At 43.0% G+C, this 19787-nt stretch overlaps 1 protein-coding gene across 2 annotated transcripts; it reads right to left on the bottom strand.

The window, feature by feature from the left end:
• Nucleotides 1-563: 563 nt before the first annotated feature.
• Nucleotides 564-19634, bottom strand: YTHDF1 (YTH N6-methyladenosine RNA binding protein F1). 2 transcript variants are annotated; one of them, XM_079979356.1, is made up of 5 exons: nt 18840-19634; nt 15779-15803; nt 13417-13496; nt 5573-7096; nt 564-2226 (listed from the first exon to the last, which is right to left on the bottom strand). In XM_079979356.1, exons 1-5 carry the CDS (start codon nt 18864-18866, stop codon nt 2200-2202), a joined length of 1683 nt encoding a protein of 560 aa, XP_079835482.1. In that variant the 5' UTR covers nt 18867-19634; the 3' UTR covers nt 564-2199. The 2 variants fall into 2 exon arrangements, with proteins under 2 accessions (XP_079835482.1, XP_079835481.1); XM_079979355.1 differs by lacking the exon at nt 18840-19634 and having other exon boundaries at nt 15779-16018.
• Nucleotides 19635-19787: the final 153 nt, after the last annotated feature.

Here is a 19787-nt window from a genome sequence, read left to right as displayed (position 1 = left end):
TTCTAAGTAAGTGCAGGCTTTGTGGTTGCAGGCCTCTTTTGGTCTCAAAGCCATAGAGTTTAAAAGCAGGCAACACATTGCATCATGATTATTTTCCCAGGACCATAACACTCTTTTGGACTGAATCCAACTAAGTCATCTTAGTACAGACTAATCAAAATCAATAGGTAGGATAAACTTACCGCCACTGATTTCAGTGAGTTGACACTGAGTATTATTAGTTGGATCCAGCCCACTTTCCACATATGCACTCATATTCAACAAGTGGCAGCATAATGAAACAGAGGATGACTGTTCCTTGCTCCAGGTAAGCAGCACCAACAACACGAGAAGACCAACCTCGCTCACATTAACTGCCACTTCCTCCTTGGAGGCACCACTTGTGATCCATCAAAGTGGGCTTTGATCCATCAATAAGGCCATGTTAGCAGCTATCAAGCCCTCAAGGCGATCTCTATGGCAAGGCTCCACTATGTTTCCCTCCCCGCAGCGTTTGACCAGCAGAGGGCAAACAAGCCAGAGCTTCCAAGTGCTAAGGGGGAAGAAATGAGATGACATCACACTTGCGAAGTAGGTATTATTTATTAAGGCTTGTATTCTCCTAGAGGAAAAAAGTTAATCTGATGCTGTCCCATTACTCCTTACATCGGAAGCAACAGTCCAGAGACAAAGCTATATGTTCTAAATACAAGTCTAAATGATACAGCTTAAACTTTCATTTAAATCGGAGGTCCTCTTGAGTAAGTAGATTTCAGAAGATATTTGCTTTCTAATATAAGTAAAAGATCCTCTACAATAAACACGTGCAGGTTCGGTGTGCTAGAGCAACAGGCATGAGCATCAAGAATTCATGCTTAATTTTGAAACTCCGGTTGGTGGCCATTTCTTCAATAGCTTCCTCATTCCACAAAAACATGACAGCAAATTCCGTTTCTTAAAACAGTTGTTTTTACTCATCCAACAGAAAAAAAAATAAGACACATACACACAGTTTTAAACATCTGAAGCATAATCCATCATATGAGTCTGTACTAAGATTCTATATTAAAGCTCACCATTATTGGTATAAAATTTTAAATGACATTTTAGAGAAGGTGGGTGAAGAACAAAAACAGGGGACAGATTAAAAATGATTTAATGGGTATTAGAAAGCTGAAAAAGCCTTTAAAAGCCACATTGCCCCCAAGCCCCTGCAATGCTGAAAACATTTAAACCATTAAAAAACTACAACACAAGAAAAAAAAAATGGCAGAGAAAATTTCATCTTTTTGTTGCAGGATATGATATAGCAGGTGCACACAAAATTCATCAGATATGAATGAAAGGCTGTTTTTAGACTGCATGAGGAAGAACCCAAGGGGAATATTTCTCATGCAAACTTCACTGAAAAGGACTGAAAATTATGCAAGTGCAAAATTGCATTTGTACAATTTTCATCTATGCAGCCCATGCAAGATGTGATACTTGTGAATTGTTCCCTTTTCATTTTCTACAAGAAAGAAAAGTGCTTTCAGGATTATTATTTTTTTAAAAAACCAATCAACAAAACAGATAAAAAGTGAACTATACAAAGAGATCTGAACTTGCTGCATTGTCAATGCTTTTGACTTGGATGTTATTTCGCCAAATAAATGACAAAAAAGTAAAACACACACAAGGTATTTTTTTTGTATGCTTGCCATGAAGGAGCAAGACAATTTTGGAGACTGTTGAAACAAGAGGATCTGCAGTACATAAATATAAAATTATAGTGAATTTTCAGATTAGAAACATAATTTGTGTTGAAGGTAAAAAGTCTTTGGGAAATACTAATATTTATCAGAAACTTCAATTATAGATGAACTTCTTTAACCATTAAAAAACCCCAGCAAAACACCTTTATTTGTGGATTCTACAGCATTTTACATAGAAAAGGTACAAATTAATGCATATTCACTAGGGCAAAAAAAAACAAAAACAAAACCAAAAAACCAAAAGCCAAACACACACTACATTGTACTTAAAAGATGCAACAATTTAATTTCCCCTGCACAAAAAGATATTGGAGCTGAAAGTTTTACAGTCTCCTGATGCCAGAATACAGCATCAGAGCAAATTTTTAAAAAGATTCAATTTTTCATAATCAAATTTAATATCAGTTCTAGTATATATATATATATTTATATATATATTTATAGCAAACCATATATATGTTTATTCTTATTGTTTATTTCGATTCTGACGTTCCTGTAAAGAAAAAAACATCGTATTAGAACACTTATTTGTACCTGTACCTTGGATGCACTGCCATGACCACAGATTTATAGTATTGGGACATATAATTCTCTCCGTATTTCAGGAGTTTTGTTCCATGTGTACGACGAACAAGGATGCAACAAAATTCCCTCATTAAGGGGACACAACTTGGGTTCTACTGTTATACAACAGACATTTTTAAAAACTTACTATGATCAATGGTCGGCATCTGTCTCTCTTGGGAGACGATGAAGGAGCATGCCTTGGTAAGATCTCAATCTATTCTAATAAACGAGCCTTTGGGTATGAACTCAAGCGTTCAGTGTGGCAGCACCTGAACTTTGGAACTCCCTGCCTATGGAGATTAAGCAGGCCCCTCCACTGTACTCTTTGCGGCGCCAGCTAAAAAATAGTAAGCAGTGAACTAGGCAAACAAATAAAGCCAAACGCGGGTGGTTGTGTGCCCATCAGCCTCAAGGCAAAACTGGGCCACCCAAAAACAAGACAATGGCTTCTATATTTTCAGCAGACTTCGCAGTACGGAGGAAAACGTTTGCTTGCAAATTAAAACAGAAAATACCTTGTAAAGAACTTCACAATAGACCCTGGCCTGTACTTTTTTCACTAGCTTGCTAGTGAGTGGTAGAAAAAGAAAAACCCACCTCTCCTGGCAGCTACCTCACCTTTTATGTTGGGCACAGCCCAATAGTGACCAGTGGCACAGCTTCTCTGTCTTTCCAAAAGTGCATGCCACTTCTGGTTACCAAGACACTGAGGGGTGAGGGAGTAGGGAGTGCAGTGCGAGCAAAATGGTGGACCCAATCTTGTGCTCTTGCTGCTGTGCCAGCACCACACTTGCCTGCTGCCTCTCCAACTCCATTTTGGTAACTGGCAGTAATGCACATCTTTGGGAAGCTAGGCAAGGAATGCCGCCCTTCCCATGCTGCTACTGGCACAGAGCCAGCCCCCTAATTTGTCGACATGAAACTCCATGCACTTTCCAAGAAGCCTGCAGCTTGGAGCTACCGAGCTTAACCACAAGTCCCAGTTTAGATGATACATAAAAAACAGACATCGGCTTCGCATGGTCCTGCCAAGCCAAGGGGTGGTTTAGCATGTCATGTGAATGCAACCAACGTCGTGAAATCTGACACCCTCTTTTATGATTTTGCAACTGCTTTTTTAAACTGGTCTGGGACCAATATGCTTTGGCTGCTCTGTTCATTTTACTGTTGTTTTTATCACTTTTAAATCTTTGTCAGCCACTCTTCAGAGTCCTTTGGCTGAAAAGCAAGAGAAGAACTATTGCAAAGACTCGCAAGCACACAGAAGGGGACTTGTGACTTGTGTTTCTTCGACCACAGTCCACCCCACATGACACTGGGACCATGCAAGTCCCTAGGCTTTCTGAAAGAGGCTCACTGGATCCCAGCCTGCTACTGTTCTTTAGAAGGAAACTACGGCAGCCTTACTGATCACCTCAACAGGCCTGCTCTCCGAGTTTGAAGGCACACTTTTATGTAATGAAGAAACAACTCCAAAACTATGGCCCGAAGTAGTATTTTAAACTTGACAGTAGCTTGTTGTTTCGGGAAAAGGAGTTGCTGCTCAGAAAAAAACAACAAAGGCTGCAAGAAACAGTGACCTTGCTCACACCAATTACTTTCTAGAAAGTGGCCTAAGAATTTTGTTTTTGCATTATCAGTCACTAGAATTTTTTAATACAAGCAGTAGGCCAAGTCTACAATGCTGGAATTTGTTCTGTATGCTATTCTGATATACTTAAGTGGCATAAAAAATTCCACTGCTGTATTTTCTAAAGCACTACTCATAAAACCAGATCCCACACTTCCTTAGGGAAACAGTACTTTATTCCCTACTCCCCAGGGAATTGTAAAATGGAGGCATCTTAGGTAAGTCAACGGAAACTCATTCAGCCTTACTTTTTCCCTAGGAAGCATTACATATACAACACATTCCCAGGTTTATCAGCAATTTATGGACGAGAAGCTCTCTTTAAAAAAATGGATAAACCTGGAACCTGAAGCAACCAGAGCTGAGACAGCCTCCTCATCAGGTAGGAGCAAGTGCAACTGGAGAAGCTGAAAGGAGCACATCTGACTTGAGACGCCAACTTGCTGCCTATACTTGGTAGAGATGTACAAGGAGCATTCTCTAGACTGAAGCTGAGGGCACTATCCCCAATGCCTGAATCATGTGCCCTTTTGCCCAGTCTGATGGAAGTTCTAGATCCTTGGCCTAGTTGTCCCTCCAGTTCTCCTACATTCTTGGCCCCTTTAAATCCATGTTGATTACTGCTATTATGCTTATCTTCTTTCTATTAGTAGTAGTATACTGCCCTTTATCCATAGATCTCAGGGCTGTTCACAACAAAAAAGTACAATATATTCCCAATGAACTGCATTTTGCAATTTTTGAGGGCAATTATTTCAACAGATTTTAATTTTCTGCCTTGTATTATTGTTGTACTGTGCACATAAAGTGGAAGGAGGGATTACACCAGTAAAGAACCATTTACTTCAAAGTTAAAGCTCATTTACTGTTCAACCCCACTTTCCTGGGCCTTCCCTCTTGGAGTTCAGTTGAAAAAAATCCCTCTGTAAATTTTGCAAGTTACTTAACGGCTGACTTCTCAGTCTTACATATGACCTGTAATGTTTTATTAGAAGGGTACAAATTCAATTGCAATGGGTATCAAAATATTTGGTGCAGCTGATGAGTACTAACAATGACACCAATTTTATTGAATACAGGTCAAGATCCAGCTGCGCTTGTTCCACTCACACAGGGAGGCTTTTAAGCTTCCTCAAATGGGACCTCCAATATTGTGGGGTGGGGGGAGACCTTCCCCAGAATGACATTTCATAAGGAACAAGAGATTGTCTTCAGAATGCATTCCTGTCCCTGCCCACAAGCAGATATAGCAAGTGGTAGTGGATGGGTTTCGATTCCACCCATACTACTTCTAAGATCAAAGCCAAATCTGACATCTTAGACCAGTGGTGGCCAAACCTGGCCCTCCAGCTGTTTTGGGACTACAATTTCCATCATCCCTGACCACTGGTCCTGTTAGCTAGGGATAATGGGATTTGTAGTTCCAAAACAGCTGGTGGGCCAAATTTGGCCACCACTGTCTTAGACCAACTAGCAGAGATTACGTATGGATGCTGTGGATCTCTGGAATACCCACAAGACGTGAAACATAGGCATTTGCTTTTTAAAACAAATCAGAAGCCCCTTTCAAGCCTTTAGGTCTCTCTCCCCCTGCCCTCCCGTATTTCCACAAGTTCAGTAAGACATTCTAGAGCCAGTTTACCTTCCGCACCACCTCTTCCTCCTCCTGGCGCTTTTCGTAATGGGAAAAGTCATCGAAGATAGAAGTTGTGTGCTTGTACGTAGCAATAATTTTAAGCACTTGTTTTGCTTTTTCTAAGGGCACCTCCTGAGTGTCACGGGAGTTTGTAACTGGTTTGTTGTCATTGTTCTCCAGCCTGATGTGTCGGAGTTGGTTGTTGGGCACATCTTTCACAAAGAGCCACTTGACATCAAACTTCCCCTTCCATTTGTCCTGAGACCAGACACCAGCACTGGTGCCGTAATCTACTGGCGACCTCATTTCCGCCACTCCACAGAAATGTCCACTGCCGTTGACACTGAATAATAAGTAGACTGGACCCTTACTATTCATAGAGCGGAAAGCACTGTCCAAACGCTTGTTGCCATGTTCTGTGCTACACCAAATGGAATATTTAATGGAACGATGAATATCGTCCTCAGAATAGCTCTTTATTATGAACACGCGTCCATTTTTAAGGTTCCATTCGAAATCCTTAGGGTTATAACTGTGAGCAGCTTTCAGTTTTTCAAGGACAGGGTGGGATTCGCTGCCTGGGATGGAGTTTGCTGGGGTATTGCCAGGTGAGTTGTTCTCATTACCAGTTCCTCCACTTTGGCCAAAAGCTGCATTTCTGTTACGAGGCGCCACCCACCGGTTTTGAGATGGCGGCGGCTGAGGGTTCTGGTATGGCAGCTGGGCCAGTGGAGGTGGCTGGGCAGGAATAGGCTGAATGATTTGTGGCTGTGGGACTGATTGAGGGGAAGGGATCTGCTGAGGAGTTGGAACTTTGGCCACAGGTCCCTTATTATCCCAGGTACCAATGTCCATGTTATGTTTAATAGGTGGTGGAGGTAAAGCCCCTCCTATCACAGGACCACTTTTTGCTTTCATCTTGGGCTGAGGCTTTGCGGGTTTGCTAGCAATTGCAGCCCAAGAGGTTGGCTTAGATACCGGCAAGTTTATACTTGATCCCCCATTGCCAGACAAAGCGCCTGTCATCCCAGCACTGTTGACCACAGAACCTACTGTTTTCACGGCAGAAGCTGTGACGTCCCCACCAATCTTCAGTCCAACCATTCCCTGCTCGATGCTGTTCATTCCAGGAGCTTTGTTTAGAGTATCATTATGAAATCCTGTCTGCCCGTCCACCATAGTACCACCGAGGGAACTGGGCGGGTAGCTGTAGCTGCTTCCGTAAGCTGAGTTCTGAGTCTGCTGCCCTTGGGATCCACTTGTTCCCCATGCTGAGAAAGGTGGGTTTTCAGGGAAAAAATTGAATCTGTGCGGGTAAATGTTGTTCCCCAGTCCACCAGGCTGTCCAAAAACAGCATCATGCATGAAATGATGATCACCATTACTTAGCTGTCCATAGGGAGTGAGGTATGGAATAGGAGGGTCTCCTCCAGTTGACCATGGTGCTTCACTGAGAGAGTAGGGATAGCTAATAGAATGCGGGTAATAACTGGACAGGTAGGGATCTGTCATTGATGGATAACTGTTATTCTGTTAAAAGACAAGAAAAGTAATTTCAGATTCAGATATTTACAGTGTTATTCAAACCAGAAGAGATGCTTCAGAAAAGTACAAATCTTATGTGCTGCTGTAACTGAAAGAGCTATCAAATGCCCTCAATGTTTAGAAGTGTGCCCTTTCTTAACAACTGTTTCAGCCTCTCAGATGAAAACAGGTTTAGTATTAGTTCACAAGCTTTACAACGAACAGTTTCATGGGTGAATCTTGGAGACATGGAGAGGTTTTTGTTTTCCCGGGCAGCCCCACTATCATTTTATTATACGCAGAAAACTGTTTTTCATCTGCTTTCGTAATTCTGTTACTGTATTTTACTTGCTTGTAAATCACTTTGAGACTTTAGAAACACAAAACTTTTTGAAAAACAAAATTAATAAACGTAAACCATAAGCCTTGTCTTCTCTGCTTCATTGGGCATGTTAAGCCAACTAGTGAGTTGTGACTAAAGTACTTTCATAAGATGCCAATGTTACAATATTAGAAATGGGTTACTTATGCCTAATGACTTATATGAATGCTCTCAAATGCAGTATTTCAGCACATGAAGTTAGTTGGTAAAATTGAAGTGTATGAAAAATGTGATACTGTGCAAGCAATCACAAACATTCCTAGAGAGAAAATGTAATATAAATGCAAGTTCTAATAACATTTCCACCCCCAATTATTGCAAATGCACAACTCTCATATTTGACTCTCCTCGTTCTCTCTGTTTCAACTACCTGCTAGAACATGTCACTTCTGCCTCCCTGAAAAGTCCTAGCACTTTGCAATCTTCTCTGTTGCTCTTTGGCCCATGGCTCTGGTTATTTTGCACACTCATTAATCTCACTAGCATTTCTCACTCAGATTACCGGTAATTCAGTTTGTCTGTTCAGAATTGTTCTCATCATTCTTCATCTTGCCAGCTATTTCAATCACATTTTACAACTCACTGGTTCTACTTCACATCTCTCAATCTTATTGTCCTTTTACTCTACTGGCCGGCTACAGTGAATGTCATCATTGGATCTAGCAAGGGAGTTCTTCAGTTCATTTTAATTTATTTATTTTTAACATCTTTATGCGCCCCCTTGCCCAGATTATCCGGAGCTTTGGGCTGGGCTGTCACCAATATGCTGATGACACTCAGCTCTATCTGCTGATGGATAGCCACACTGACTCAGCCCTGAACGCACTGACCAGATGCTTGGAAGCTGTGGCGGGATGGTTTCGTGGGAGCCAATTGAAACTAAATCCTTCGAAGACAGAGGTCCTATGGCTGCGTCGGGATGGCATGGGGATGAGGGACCAACTCCCTTGTCTTGCGGGGTCCCAATTAGTGCTACTGCCTTCTGTTAAGAGTTTGGGTGTAATCCTTGACGCCTCCCTTTCCATGGAGGCACAGGTTACAGCAACAGCCAAGGCAACATTTTTCCACCTTCGCCGCATCAAGCAATTGGTCCCTTACCTTTCCCACCCCGACCTGGCCACAGTGATCCATGCGATGGTCACCTCCAGGCCTGACTACTGTAATTCGCTCGACACGGGGCTGCCCTTGAAGCTGTCCCAGAAACTCCAGCAGGTGCTGCAGCGAGGCTCCTCATGGGGTCTCTGCCATGGGAGCATATTCACCCAGTGCTTTTCAAGCTGCACTGGCTCCCGGTGAAGTACAGGGTCAGATTTAAGGTGCTGCTTTTGACCTTTAAAGCCCTTCATAGCCTAGAACCCTCGTACCTACGGGACCGCCTCTCCCGGTATGCCCCACGGAGAGCCTCAAGGTCCATAAATAGCAACACCCTAGTGGTCCCGGGCCCTAAGGAAGTTAGATTAGCTTCAACCAGAGCCAGGGCCTTTTCAACTCTGGCTCCGGCCTGGTGGAACGCTCTGCCTCATGAGACCAGGATCTGATTTCTTTCCGCAGGGCCTGTAAGACAGAGTTGCTCCGCCTGGCCTTTGGCTTGGAGCCAATTTGATTCCCTCCCTCCCTCTCTTTCTTTTTTCTTTTCCTTCTCCTCCTGTGATGAGGCATTTTAATGAGGGATTTTAATATTTTAATGTTTCAATATTTTAATGTTGTATTTTAATTTTGTTTTAAGTTGTAATCATTCAACTTGTTTTTATTATTGCTTGTTAGCTGCCCTGAGCCCGGCCTTGGCTGGGGAGGGTGGGGTATAAATAAAAAAATTATTATTATTATTATTATTATTATTATTATTATTATTATATCCACCCTTCCACCCAAAGGAGCCCATGAAGACAAATTTGTTCTCAAGGCAGGGATGGGGAAGCTGTGTCTCTTTGGATATTGTTGCCATCAGTCCCAACCACCATGACCAGCAGCCAAGGATTATGGAGTTTTAGTCGAAGAACAGGTGGTGGGCCATAACTCGCCATTCCAGTCCTAAGGTATTATGTCTCCTTACCTACATTGCCCAGTTTCCTGTTACGTTCCCTTCCCTCAAAGCCCTGACTAATCACCTTCTTTCAACCTCAGTAATAGACTCTCCCACTCTTTAAGTTGTCATTGCTCCTGAACCTTGAAAACCTTTCTCCATGTCATTTCTGCAACAGCAACCTTTTATCACTCTTTTTTTATTTAGCCTTTACATAACTCCTTTTCTCCTAAAGCCCTGTCTATATGCTGTGTGGCATTCACATAGGTGAAGCTTGTTGCTGGGGTGGACAGGCCATGCTGTTTTGTTAAATAGGTATAATTGTTACTTTTAAAACTTCTTTGTGAAAAGCTTGTAAATAAATATCTTCAATAAAGTTGGTTTGCCATGCTACAATCTTTCATACACTCTTAACTATCAAGCTGCACATTTGTAATACAACATCAGAAACCCATAACAGGTGAAAAAGGTGAAATTGACCAATTAGGATTTTAATTTCAAGAAACCCGAAAGTGTGTATAAACAACAGCAACCCAGAAAGTTAAGATGAAATTGGTTGAAATGTAACTTAATAGTCAAACACTTATTAAGGGATCATGTGTCAGAGGGCAAGCAAAATACAGTCGTACCTTGGAAGACAAATGGAATCCGTAAAATATAGAACCAAAAAGCCAAAACTTAATCAATTTAACTCTCTACACACAGTTGACAAAACAAATACATTTTCAACAGGCAAAAAAGTATCAGGATTGTAGGCACCTCTCTGATTTCAACAGGAGCAGTGTTCCATATTACTGGTGCGTCTATGCTAAAATAGACACATTTTATTCAGTGCCATTGGATACAACAAATGCAAAAGGTAAGCATTAATAATTCACAGGAAGAAACAGTGATTCCTACCTAACAGGTGATGCTTTTGCACTTTGACACCCTAACTTTGCACTACATTTAACCGTGGAGACTTTTGCTATCTTACAAGACCACACACCATTCAAGTTAAAAGGAGCCGTAATTCCAAGTGACCTAGTATACCTTCAACCTCAGGTATTTTTGATATCCTAACCTTTTTAGCACAACTTTGTGACCTGACGCTATCTCGTAACCACAAGTCTAACATTTCCATGTGCAGCCGTAGCGGAATAAAGCCATTTTACTCATCTTTGGTAAATTTCCCCACAACAAGTCGTACCTTGGTTTCCGAACGCCTTGGTACTCGGATGCTTTGGCTCCCGAATGCCACAAACCCAGAAGTGACGTTTCATACACTCTTAATTTTAGACCCGGTTTAGACCACACAGGTGGTGCTGTGGTCTAAACCGCAAAGCCTAGGGCTTGCCGATCAGAAGGTCAGTGATTCGAATCCCCGCCACGGGGTGAACTCCCGTTGCTCGGTACCTGCTCCTGCCAACCTAGCAGTTCAAAAGCACGTCAAAGTGCAAGTAGATAAATAGGTACCACTTTGGCGGGAAGGTAAACAGCGTTTACGTGTGCTGCTCTGGTTCACCAGAAGCAGCTTTGTCATGGTGGCCACATGACCCGGAAGCTGTACACTGGCTCCCTCAGCCAGTAAAGTGAGATGAGCACCGCAACCCCAGAGTTGTCCACGACTGGACCTAACAGTCAGGGGTCCCTTTACCTTCTGCTGAAAAAGTGGCCAGGGTCTCATCAGCAGGCATTGCCTCATCAAGCTTTGCTGAAAATTCAAGTACAATTACATGGAAGGACTGTGTCACAGTAAAGGACCATGCAAATAGCTACCAGCTCATACTGGACTTCTTCCAAACTACTCTTACCCCAAAAAATGATGGATCAGTTCAGATTATTCAATAAAATTACTCAAGCACTGTCAATGTTGATACACATGCCTACACTGGAACCTATTTTCCGAGTTGATTCCACTGTTAAAATATTCCACTGATAAAAATATTCTGCCTTTGGGTGGTCTGTTAAAATTTGAGCATGTCATTTATTCAAGGTAATACCTATACATTTTTAAACTCAGACTTTAAAACTCTTTAATACAAATATATTAAAAATGAATTTCTACAGGCCATCAAGAATATGCACCATATAAGTTCCAGTACTTCTTTTCAGCAATTAGTTACCATGAGTTACCATCCTTAAAAAGCAGAGCAGTAAGGTAACCTACTTACTGGGGGACGCAGGTGGCGCTGTGGGTTAAAGCCTCAGCGCCTAGGACTTGCCGATCAAAAGGTCGGCAGTTCGAATCCCTGCGGCGGGGTGCACTCCCGCTGCTCGGTCCCAGCACCTGCCAACCTAGCAGTTCGAAAGCACCTCCGGGTGCAAGTAGATAAATAGGGACCGCTTACCAGCGGTCTCTTAAGTGAGATGGGCGCACAACCCCAGAGTCTGTCAAGACTGGCCCGTACGGGCAGGGGTACCTTTACCTTTACCTTTAAGGTAACCTAGTTCATTACCCTGTAATAAAGCATGATTCTCCATATCTAACTATTTCTGGGAGAACTCTATATCGCATAAGTTATAGCATTGTAGTTAACAGAAAGGAGCAAACCATGATATGCCCAAACTACTTAAAAGATAAGGAATAAATTCAGCTGACAAGCGAAGTGTGTCAAGCATCACTTTACTGGGGAAGATAAAATTTTCCAAAGTCACTACCATGACTGAGAAGGAAAAAAGTGTTTAGAATCCTATACAAACTAGTTATTTAATTAAGATGATGGGCAACTGCTCAGCAGCAGTGCCATACAAGTAACTTATTATTATTATTTGGCCTTTCTTAGTTGCTTTATACAGAAAGAAGCACCTCAAGACAACTTTACAACAAAATAAAACTCTCATCATGAAAAAGAAACCCCCAAACAACTTGCCTATTTCAAGTGTTGGGCTAGCATGATGTGTTGAACATAGGCAGCTGGGCAGAAGTGTGTACCAACTAAGTTAAATATCAGTTCAACTATTTTCACAGGGTGGCCTTTGGGGAGCCAGTACCTCTTATACAGATTTAACTCACAGGGCTATCATGACAGTTAAATACTTTTATATTTCCATTATAATCATTCATCGATGCAACTGAGGATCAAACTACACATGATGGAAAATGGTTGAACCCTTTACCTCCGATTCAAACTACACCCCTGAAGCTGCCATTATCCCCAGAGGGAAAACTCTGCATCAAATAGCAGCTTTGGGGATAACTTAAGCTGAAGGATCAATGAGGGGGTAAAAGGGTCAGAACACCTTCCCAACAGCCCCCAAATTCATTTATGGTGCTGCTGCTGCTGATTAGGGGCGTGGGTGGCGCTGTAGTCTAAACAGTTTGTCTGCAGACAGCTTTTTCCGGGTCATGTGGCTAGCATGACTAAACTGCTTCTGGCACATGTGACAGAAGCCAGAGTGCATGCAAATGCCGTTTACCTTCCCACTGCAGTGGTACCTATTTATCTACTCACACTGGTATGCTTTCAAACTGCTAGATTGGCAGGAGGTGGGACAGAGCAATGGGAGCTCACACTGTTGAACGCATTCAAACTGCCAAACTTACTCTTGGGCTTGCCAATCGTAAGTTTGGCAGTTTGAATGCGTTCAACAGTGTGAGCTCCCATTGCTCTGTCCCACCTCCTGCCAATCTAGCAGTTTGAAAGCATACCAGTGTGAGTAGATAAATAGGTACCACTGCAGTGGGAAGGTAAACGGCATTTGCATGCACTCTGGCTTCTGTCACATGTGCCAGAAGCAGTTTAGTCATGCTGGCCACATGACCTGGAAAAAGCTGTCTGCAGACAAACACCAGCTCCCTCGGCCTGAAAAAGTTTGGCTCTCTCTACCATATATTACAATGATTTCCTTTAAAAAAAATACACAACTTTCTGATTATCTTCACTCTCGCCCCTTTTTGAAAAAAAGAAACAAATAATATTTTCAGCAGTGCTAACTAACCTGATTTGACTGTCCAGAAAGGTAAGGCTCAAAATCGTTGTCGTGAACTGTATCTTTCTGATGAAGAGAACCATTTTGCACTGAAACAAAAGAGCTGAAGTTATAGCCGTGTACATTCTTGAAGTTTCAGTAAGAACCATTTCCTAAAGCACAGTGACAGCATATGTAAACAAAGCAGTTTTTATCCTATGGCACTGTAAATTCAGAGAAGGCAGAGGGGTCAGATTTCAACAAGATGGAAAAAAAATCTTTCACAGGAACGCTAAATGCCATTGTTCCTGTAACTATAAGACTAGTTTGAATGACATTTACTGAGCAGCTTGCAAGCAGGTTTTTCAACAACCTGCAACACAGCTTTGGCATGAACAGGAGTAACATTCATACAATGTGCTAACATACTCTTCGCCTGAGAACGAAGACTAGAGAAGCTTAGCAAGCAAGAGCAGAAATCTGAGAGGCCTCCAAGTCAGCATGGCATGCCAGGAAGAGGTCAATAAAATGCTAGCTGAATGGTCTTTAAAGTTCAAGTCCATCCTTTATGTAGAATGGAGACTCTATACTTTCTCATAACAATCTGGATTATTATAGGTATTGCTCTTTATTAGTGTATAATAACTAGCAAAAATATTTGTTTTTTTAAGTCAGCTTTTCAGACTGCAGTCTAAGGAACCATGGGATTCTTGCTTATCACAGGTTCCTCACTGAGAAGACCTTCAATACAGACAAGTATCCCTGAAAGACAGATTGACAGTTATTATAATTTCCATTGTAATGTGCAGCTTCAGGGGAGTGCTAGGCATGGTCTTAGGTGCACTCAGTTGACACGGGGATACACTGAAGCCCAACAAGTCTGGCCAGTACTTCATGTCTGCTGCGGGAAGCCTACAGCAATCTTCCGTATCCAGAACTGTTCACAGTGTGCAGGTATTTGATGGCAGACCAGATGATATGAAACGAACTCCAAGAAGATAGGAGGTTTCAAAGTCACTAACTAGTTAACACGTGCATTTAAGTTACCAGAAGAGTTTTATAAGTAAAATATAATAAAAGTTCAAATACCACCTTAGATAGATATCAAAAAGATAACTTTTAGAGGGGAAACCCTCTCCTCTTTTATGTACACAAAATCAGAATCTTCCTTAAGCTATGCAAAAATAAATAAATTAAGCCTTTATGAAACTACAAACCCCCATACTGGAAACAAATATGATAGCTTAGGGCAATTACGAGTTTTAAACGGCTTAGTGTAACAAAATAAGGGAAAGCATTTATACTTAATTGTTGGGGAGGGATTAACCACAGTGCGAACATTTAAAACGCTATAGAAGGGCACTTCAAGAACACTAGACAGAAGATGCCAAAGCCAAGGACTACTGAAATCTATGGGCTCCAGCATGCCTAACTCTGTTCTGGGTTGTACTCAGGGATCCAGCAAAAAACAGGAAACTGACGGCATAGCATGGCATAGCAAATGATACTTATGGTGAAGTTTTCCACCTTGTCTACCATGCTTACTTTTTAAAGCTGTTTTTAAACCCCTCTTAATTTTGTTGAAAATATATAGGCTTAAATAACTTCCCACCAGATTTAAAATTCCAAATACTAAACTAGTATGAAGAAAAGATCTGGAAGATGATGCTAAACGATTCCATAATTGCTTGTGGAAACAAGAACGACTCATCTGAACATGCAAATTATACTTTTGATTTTGATGTATTGTGGTCCGCCTTTAAATTTCGGAATTGGGTGGACTATAAATCTAAATAAAATATGTAACAACATAATCCAAATGTGATGGTGACTATTTGCTCTCCTACATTCAGCTGTTTCAAATGTTGCTATTTTATACATAATCTCTGCATCTTGCAGTCAAGAGGAGTTTGAACTTTGGGATGAGTGCTCCAAAAATAGTTTCAGTGGAAAAAAGAGCAGTGATGTGTCAACTCCCATGACCTATAATCCCATAACTACCAATAATACTCTGGTGACAGAAGAGGAAGTGGCCTAACTGCAATACAAAATTAATACATTCTTGGAAAATTTACCTATTTTATCTTTTCTTTTATACAAATGAAAACAATGCTGGTGCAAAAATAAATAGGTATGCATCGTTTTTAAACAAAAACTTAGACAAATGTCTGCACAGAAACAATGGTGTGAAAACATACAAATAGTTTAACACATTGATCCTAATCAAACATCCTGAGTAAATGCCACTGAAATTCAATAAGACTTAATTCTACACAGGATCCTGTTGCATTTTAATAAGATCTGTTTCAACAGTGAAAGCCAAGTTTCATCCAGTATATTTAGTCTAGATCTACTTTATGAACCATCTATTTTAAATTAAAAATTTCCTTACCTTTATTATCTTGTCCTTTCGGTCTCTGTGATGCCATAAGCACATGTTCAGATAAAGAGAGATAGAGCAGATAATATGTCACTTCCTGAGCCACAATAAAGCAAAATATCATTCCAATTTAGATATATATAGTAATCCATGATATATGAAGAATATATAACATTGTAACCTACACTGACAGACAGGGCAAAACCATGTAAAGTCCTACAGTTCCCAACTACAGCCCTTTCTTTCTGATCTTAGGTTTCTGCATCTGTTACCAGTTTAGTCAGTCAGTATGTACAGTGGTGCCTCACAAGACGAAAAGAATCCGTTCCGCGATTCTCTTCGTCTAGCGGTTTTTTCGTCTTGCGAAGCAAGCCCATTGGCGGATTAGCGCTATTAGCAGTTTAGCGGCTTTTAGCAGATAAGCGGCTTAGCGGCTTAAAAAAAGGGGGGGAAGGGGGGGAAACCCGCAGGAACTCGCAAGACATTTTCGTCTTGCGAAGCAAGCCCATAGGAAATTCGTTTTGCGAAGCACCTCCAAAACGGAAAACTCTTTCGTCTAGCGAGTTTTCCGTCTTGCGAGGCATTCGTCTTGTGGGGCACCACTGTACAGTGAACCATCTCAAAGTATTTGTTAGTTCCAGCTAAAAATGGTCAAGGGCACTGCATGAACAGTATTCAATGACTCCCAAGAAATTAGTACAAAATGAACACTCAGTAGTAGAGCACGATGAAAGTCAAGTATTGAGCATGATATTTTTTAAGAGAGGAAGAGGAGACTCCTGTTGCATTCAGGTCCTACATTTAGGATTTCCAGAGGCATATGGTAGGCCAATGTGAGAACAGGATGCTGGACTATGTGGGACATTATCCTGATCCAGAAGGCTCTTTGATGTTTTTAGAAACCCCTCGCCACCTCATGAGACAAGGCTGGGGACTGCAAGGCAGACACACACTGGAAAAGAACTACAGCTCAAGAGCAAAGGCAGAAACAAAGAGAAACAGATAAGGGAAACAGCACCTAGCTTTAGCATGTGTATGAAATGCCAAGGGAGGAATTGCTAGGGAGAGATAACCAAGAAAAGAGCAGTTGACTTCTTTGGGACCTTCAGGAATACCTAAAAACCTGCAGGGGGACAGAGTAGCTGCAACAGTTTACACAGGGGGCACTGTGGGCACACATGCATACAAGGGCCTTCCCTGGTACCTACAGGGTCCCACTCTCCTGCTAAAATTAGACTTCAAAGAAACATCCTATTGCATTCAATAGAAAAGTTTGCTGTGTGTGTTTTGCACTCATGATAGTTTCTGTGATTTGCAGATATGCCATTGGGGCCAAAAAGGTTGATAAACAAAGATGTGGGAAATGTTGGCTGTTAAGAAAGACATATGAAGAGGAACACTAAAGTTTTGAGCATCCAAAGCACAAAGAGAAAGGTGGAAGGGAAGGTAGCCACATTTCCAAATTTAAGAAATAAGTAAAGCAAAAAAACAAAGTTAAGTCTTGTGGAAACCAGAGAAACACCCCCCCCCCCCCTTCAGAAACAAATCAAGAAGTAGCACATCAATGAATGACATATACACAGGGTAAGAAAGCAAGAAATAGGTGGGAAATAAAATTGAACACCATAACAAAGGGCACTTACAGTAATAATCAGAAAGGCTATCTAGGTACCTTATCAAATTTATTATGGCATGAGCTTTTGCAGGCAAAGCTGATGAAGTAAATTAGTTAGTCTTTCAAGATGCCACAAGTCTCTTTGCAGTTTTTACTGCAACAGACATAGTTACACCTCTGGAAAATACATAGCCTTGATACAGTTTTGTGGCTATGACTGTGAGGTTGCTTGTATCAGTCATGGTATCACAAGGTAGCCTTAAGCAAGCCACTACTTCTTAACCACAGACTGAGACACAAATATATACTATTTACCTACCTATTGCTAAGGATTACTGAGATAATAGACCATTTAAAAATCCTACAGAATTGTCATGTATCAAATCAAATCAAATTTATTAAACGGTCACAGACCAGATTAATTAAATTGTCATGTATGAATAAAGGGAGAAGAAGTTCCCCACAAAATCCAAGACAGCAAAGAGAAAAGTTCCTCCAGGAGAAGGATGTGGAGCATGTATCTCAAAGGAGGAAAGATCCAGAAAGTGGAAGGGGAGCTGAAGATAAGTAATACAGGCCCTACACTTGAATAGGTAGCTTGTGGCCTTCCAGATGCTGCTGGGACTCCAATTCTCCTTATTCCTGACCTTGCTAGCTGGGGCAATGGAAACTGTAGTCCAGCAACATCTGGAAGACCATGTTTCCCATCACTACCCTACACTGTACAGTGGGGAAGAGATGTGAAGCGTTTGGTACATGAAGTGCAATCCAAGGCATGTGTGCATGTACATCTTACAGAATAATACTTCATGAATCTGATGACATGGACCATAGTCCATGCAAGCTTACGCCACAATACATTTATTAGCCTTTAAGTCTCAAGACTTTATTGCAACATCCAATTATCTTTCCTCAAAAAGGACCCATACAATGACTACAGATGTCCAGTTCACACATTGCACAAATGCAAACCCTGGTTTGGCACCAAGTACTCAACAAAATCACGGCCAATTGCAGCTCCTGTTAGAGGCACATATGTGTTTATCTCACCCTCACATTCAGCGTGCACTTAATGTACACAACCTTCGGATGCACAACGCTTGTAACAGCCCCTGCGAGGGCCTAGTAGTGCGTGTGACACAGCCAAACTCTTACGGGACCGAACAAAGGCCCGGAGGAGGGGGAAAGGAAGAGGCGGAAGAAATAAAAGAAAAACCTCATCCCTCCCGCCCCTCCCCCCCCCCAAAAAAAGGACAGGGCTGGTTTTGCATAAAACGGGAAAGGGAAACAAGGGCGAGTGTGGATAAGGCAGGCTGGGTGGGTTGCATAGGCCCAGGAAGGAGAATTAAAGGGAGCTCGAGGTTTAAATAGCAAACAGAAGGAAATGCAGGGAGGGGAGAAAGGGGGCGAGCGCTGCCCGTTCTTCCCTCTCCCCACGCCCACCCTTGATCCGCTTACCTGGGGGTCTACGCTGGTGGCAGACATCTCTCATGCGCGCCCTGAAGTGGTGGTGGCAGCGAGGGGAGGGGGGGGAGGGACCGGGGAGGGGAGGGAGGAGGAGGAACAAGGGGGGGGGGGCGAGGCCAGGCGCGGGTGAGGAGGGCAGGGGAGGAGGAGGGTAGGGGTGGGTGTCCAGAGACCCAGGCAGAGAGAAAGGGAGATGGCTGGAATGTGGGTGGGTGGGCGCGCTCCCCCCTCCCGCTTCTCCCAGGGGTGGGGGGGGCCCAAAGGAGGGAGAGTGGCGGGGGCGGGGGCACGCTGCGCACGCGCGTGGCGGGGAAGACGAAGAGGGGCGTGTATGTGTGGTGAGGGGGAGGGGGGAGTCTGAGGTCAAGGGAAGGAGGGGAGGGGGGAAGGAGGGCTGCCGCCGCCCCCCCCGCCCTCGTGCGTGCGCGCGCGCGCGCCCTCGCCGGCCCGTTCGTGCGCGCGCCCGTTCCTCCTCCCCGCTCCCCTCACATCGCGGGCTTCCTCCTCCTCCTCCTCCTCCTCCTCGCGCAGGGCTGAGGGAGCCGCTGTTGCCGTTGCCTCCGCTCGCCTCCCTCTGGGCCTGAGGGAGACGGGAGAAGCCTTTCCCCGGCCGCTCTTTCCTTATCCCCTCTTCCCCAGTTGGACCGCGGCTCCCTCAGAGAAAGAGGCAGCGGTGCTGGAGAGATATATAGATATGTATCTATATATTTATATATATATTTGGCTGCCGGAGGAGCCTTCCAACTCCAATGGCGGCGGGGACCGGGCGGCGGTGACGTCAGCGCCACTGCCGCGCGGGGCATGCCGGGAGGAGACGAGGGGAAAAAAAAAAAGAACCTCCCCCAGCCTCTCACGCTAACCCGAGAGGGAAGGGGAGGAGGGGGAAATGAGCAAACGCATCATCTGCCGCGCATGCGCTGCGAGAGTGGCGGCGGCGGC

Source organism: Podarcis cretensis (assembly GCF_951804945.1).
Source record: "Podarcis cretensis genome assembly, chromosome: 6".
In the NCBI taxonomy this organism is placed as follows: Eukaryota; Metazoa; Chordata; class Lepidosauria; order Squamata; family Lacertidae; genus Podarcis; species Podarcis cretensis.
Note: the sequence above shows the minus strand (reverse complement) of the source record. Positions and strands in the feature narration are given on the sequence as shown.

Coding starts and splice junctions, on each gene's coding strand:
- YTHDF1 (XM_079979355.1), bottom strand. CDS start 15,890: ATGATATTTTGCTTTATTGTGGCTCAGGAAGTGACATATTATCTGCTC. Junction 13,497..15,778: donor GAAAGGACAAGATAATAAAG/GTAAGGAAATTT, acceptor CTTTTGTTTCAG/TGCAAAATGGTTCTCTTCAT. Junction 2,227..5,572: donor AGGAAGAGGTGGTGCGGAAG/GTAAACTGGCTC, acceptor TTTTCTTTACAG/GAACGTCAGAATCGAAATAA.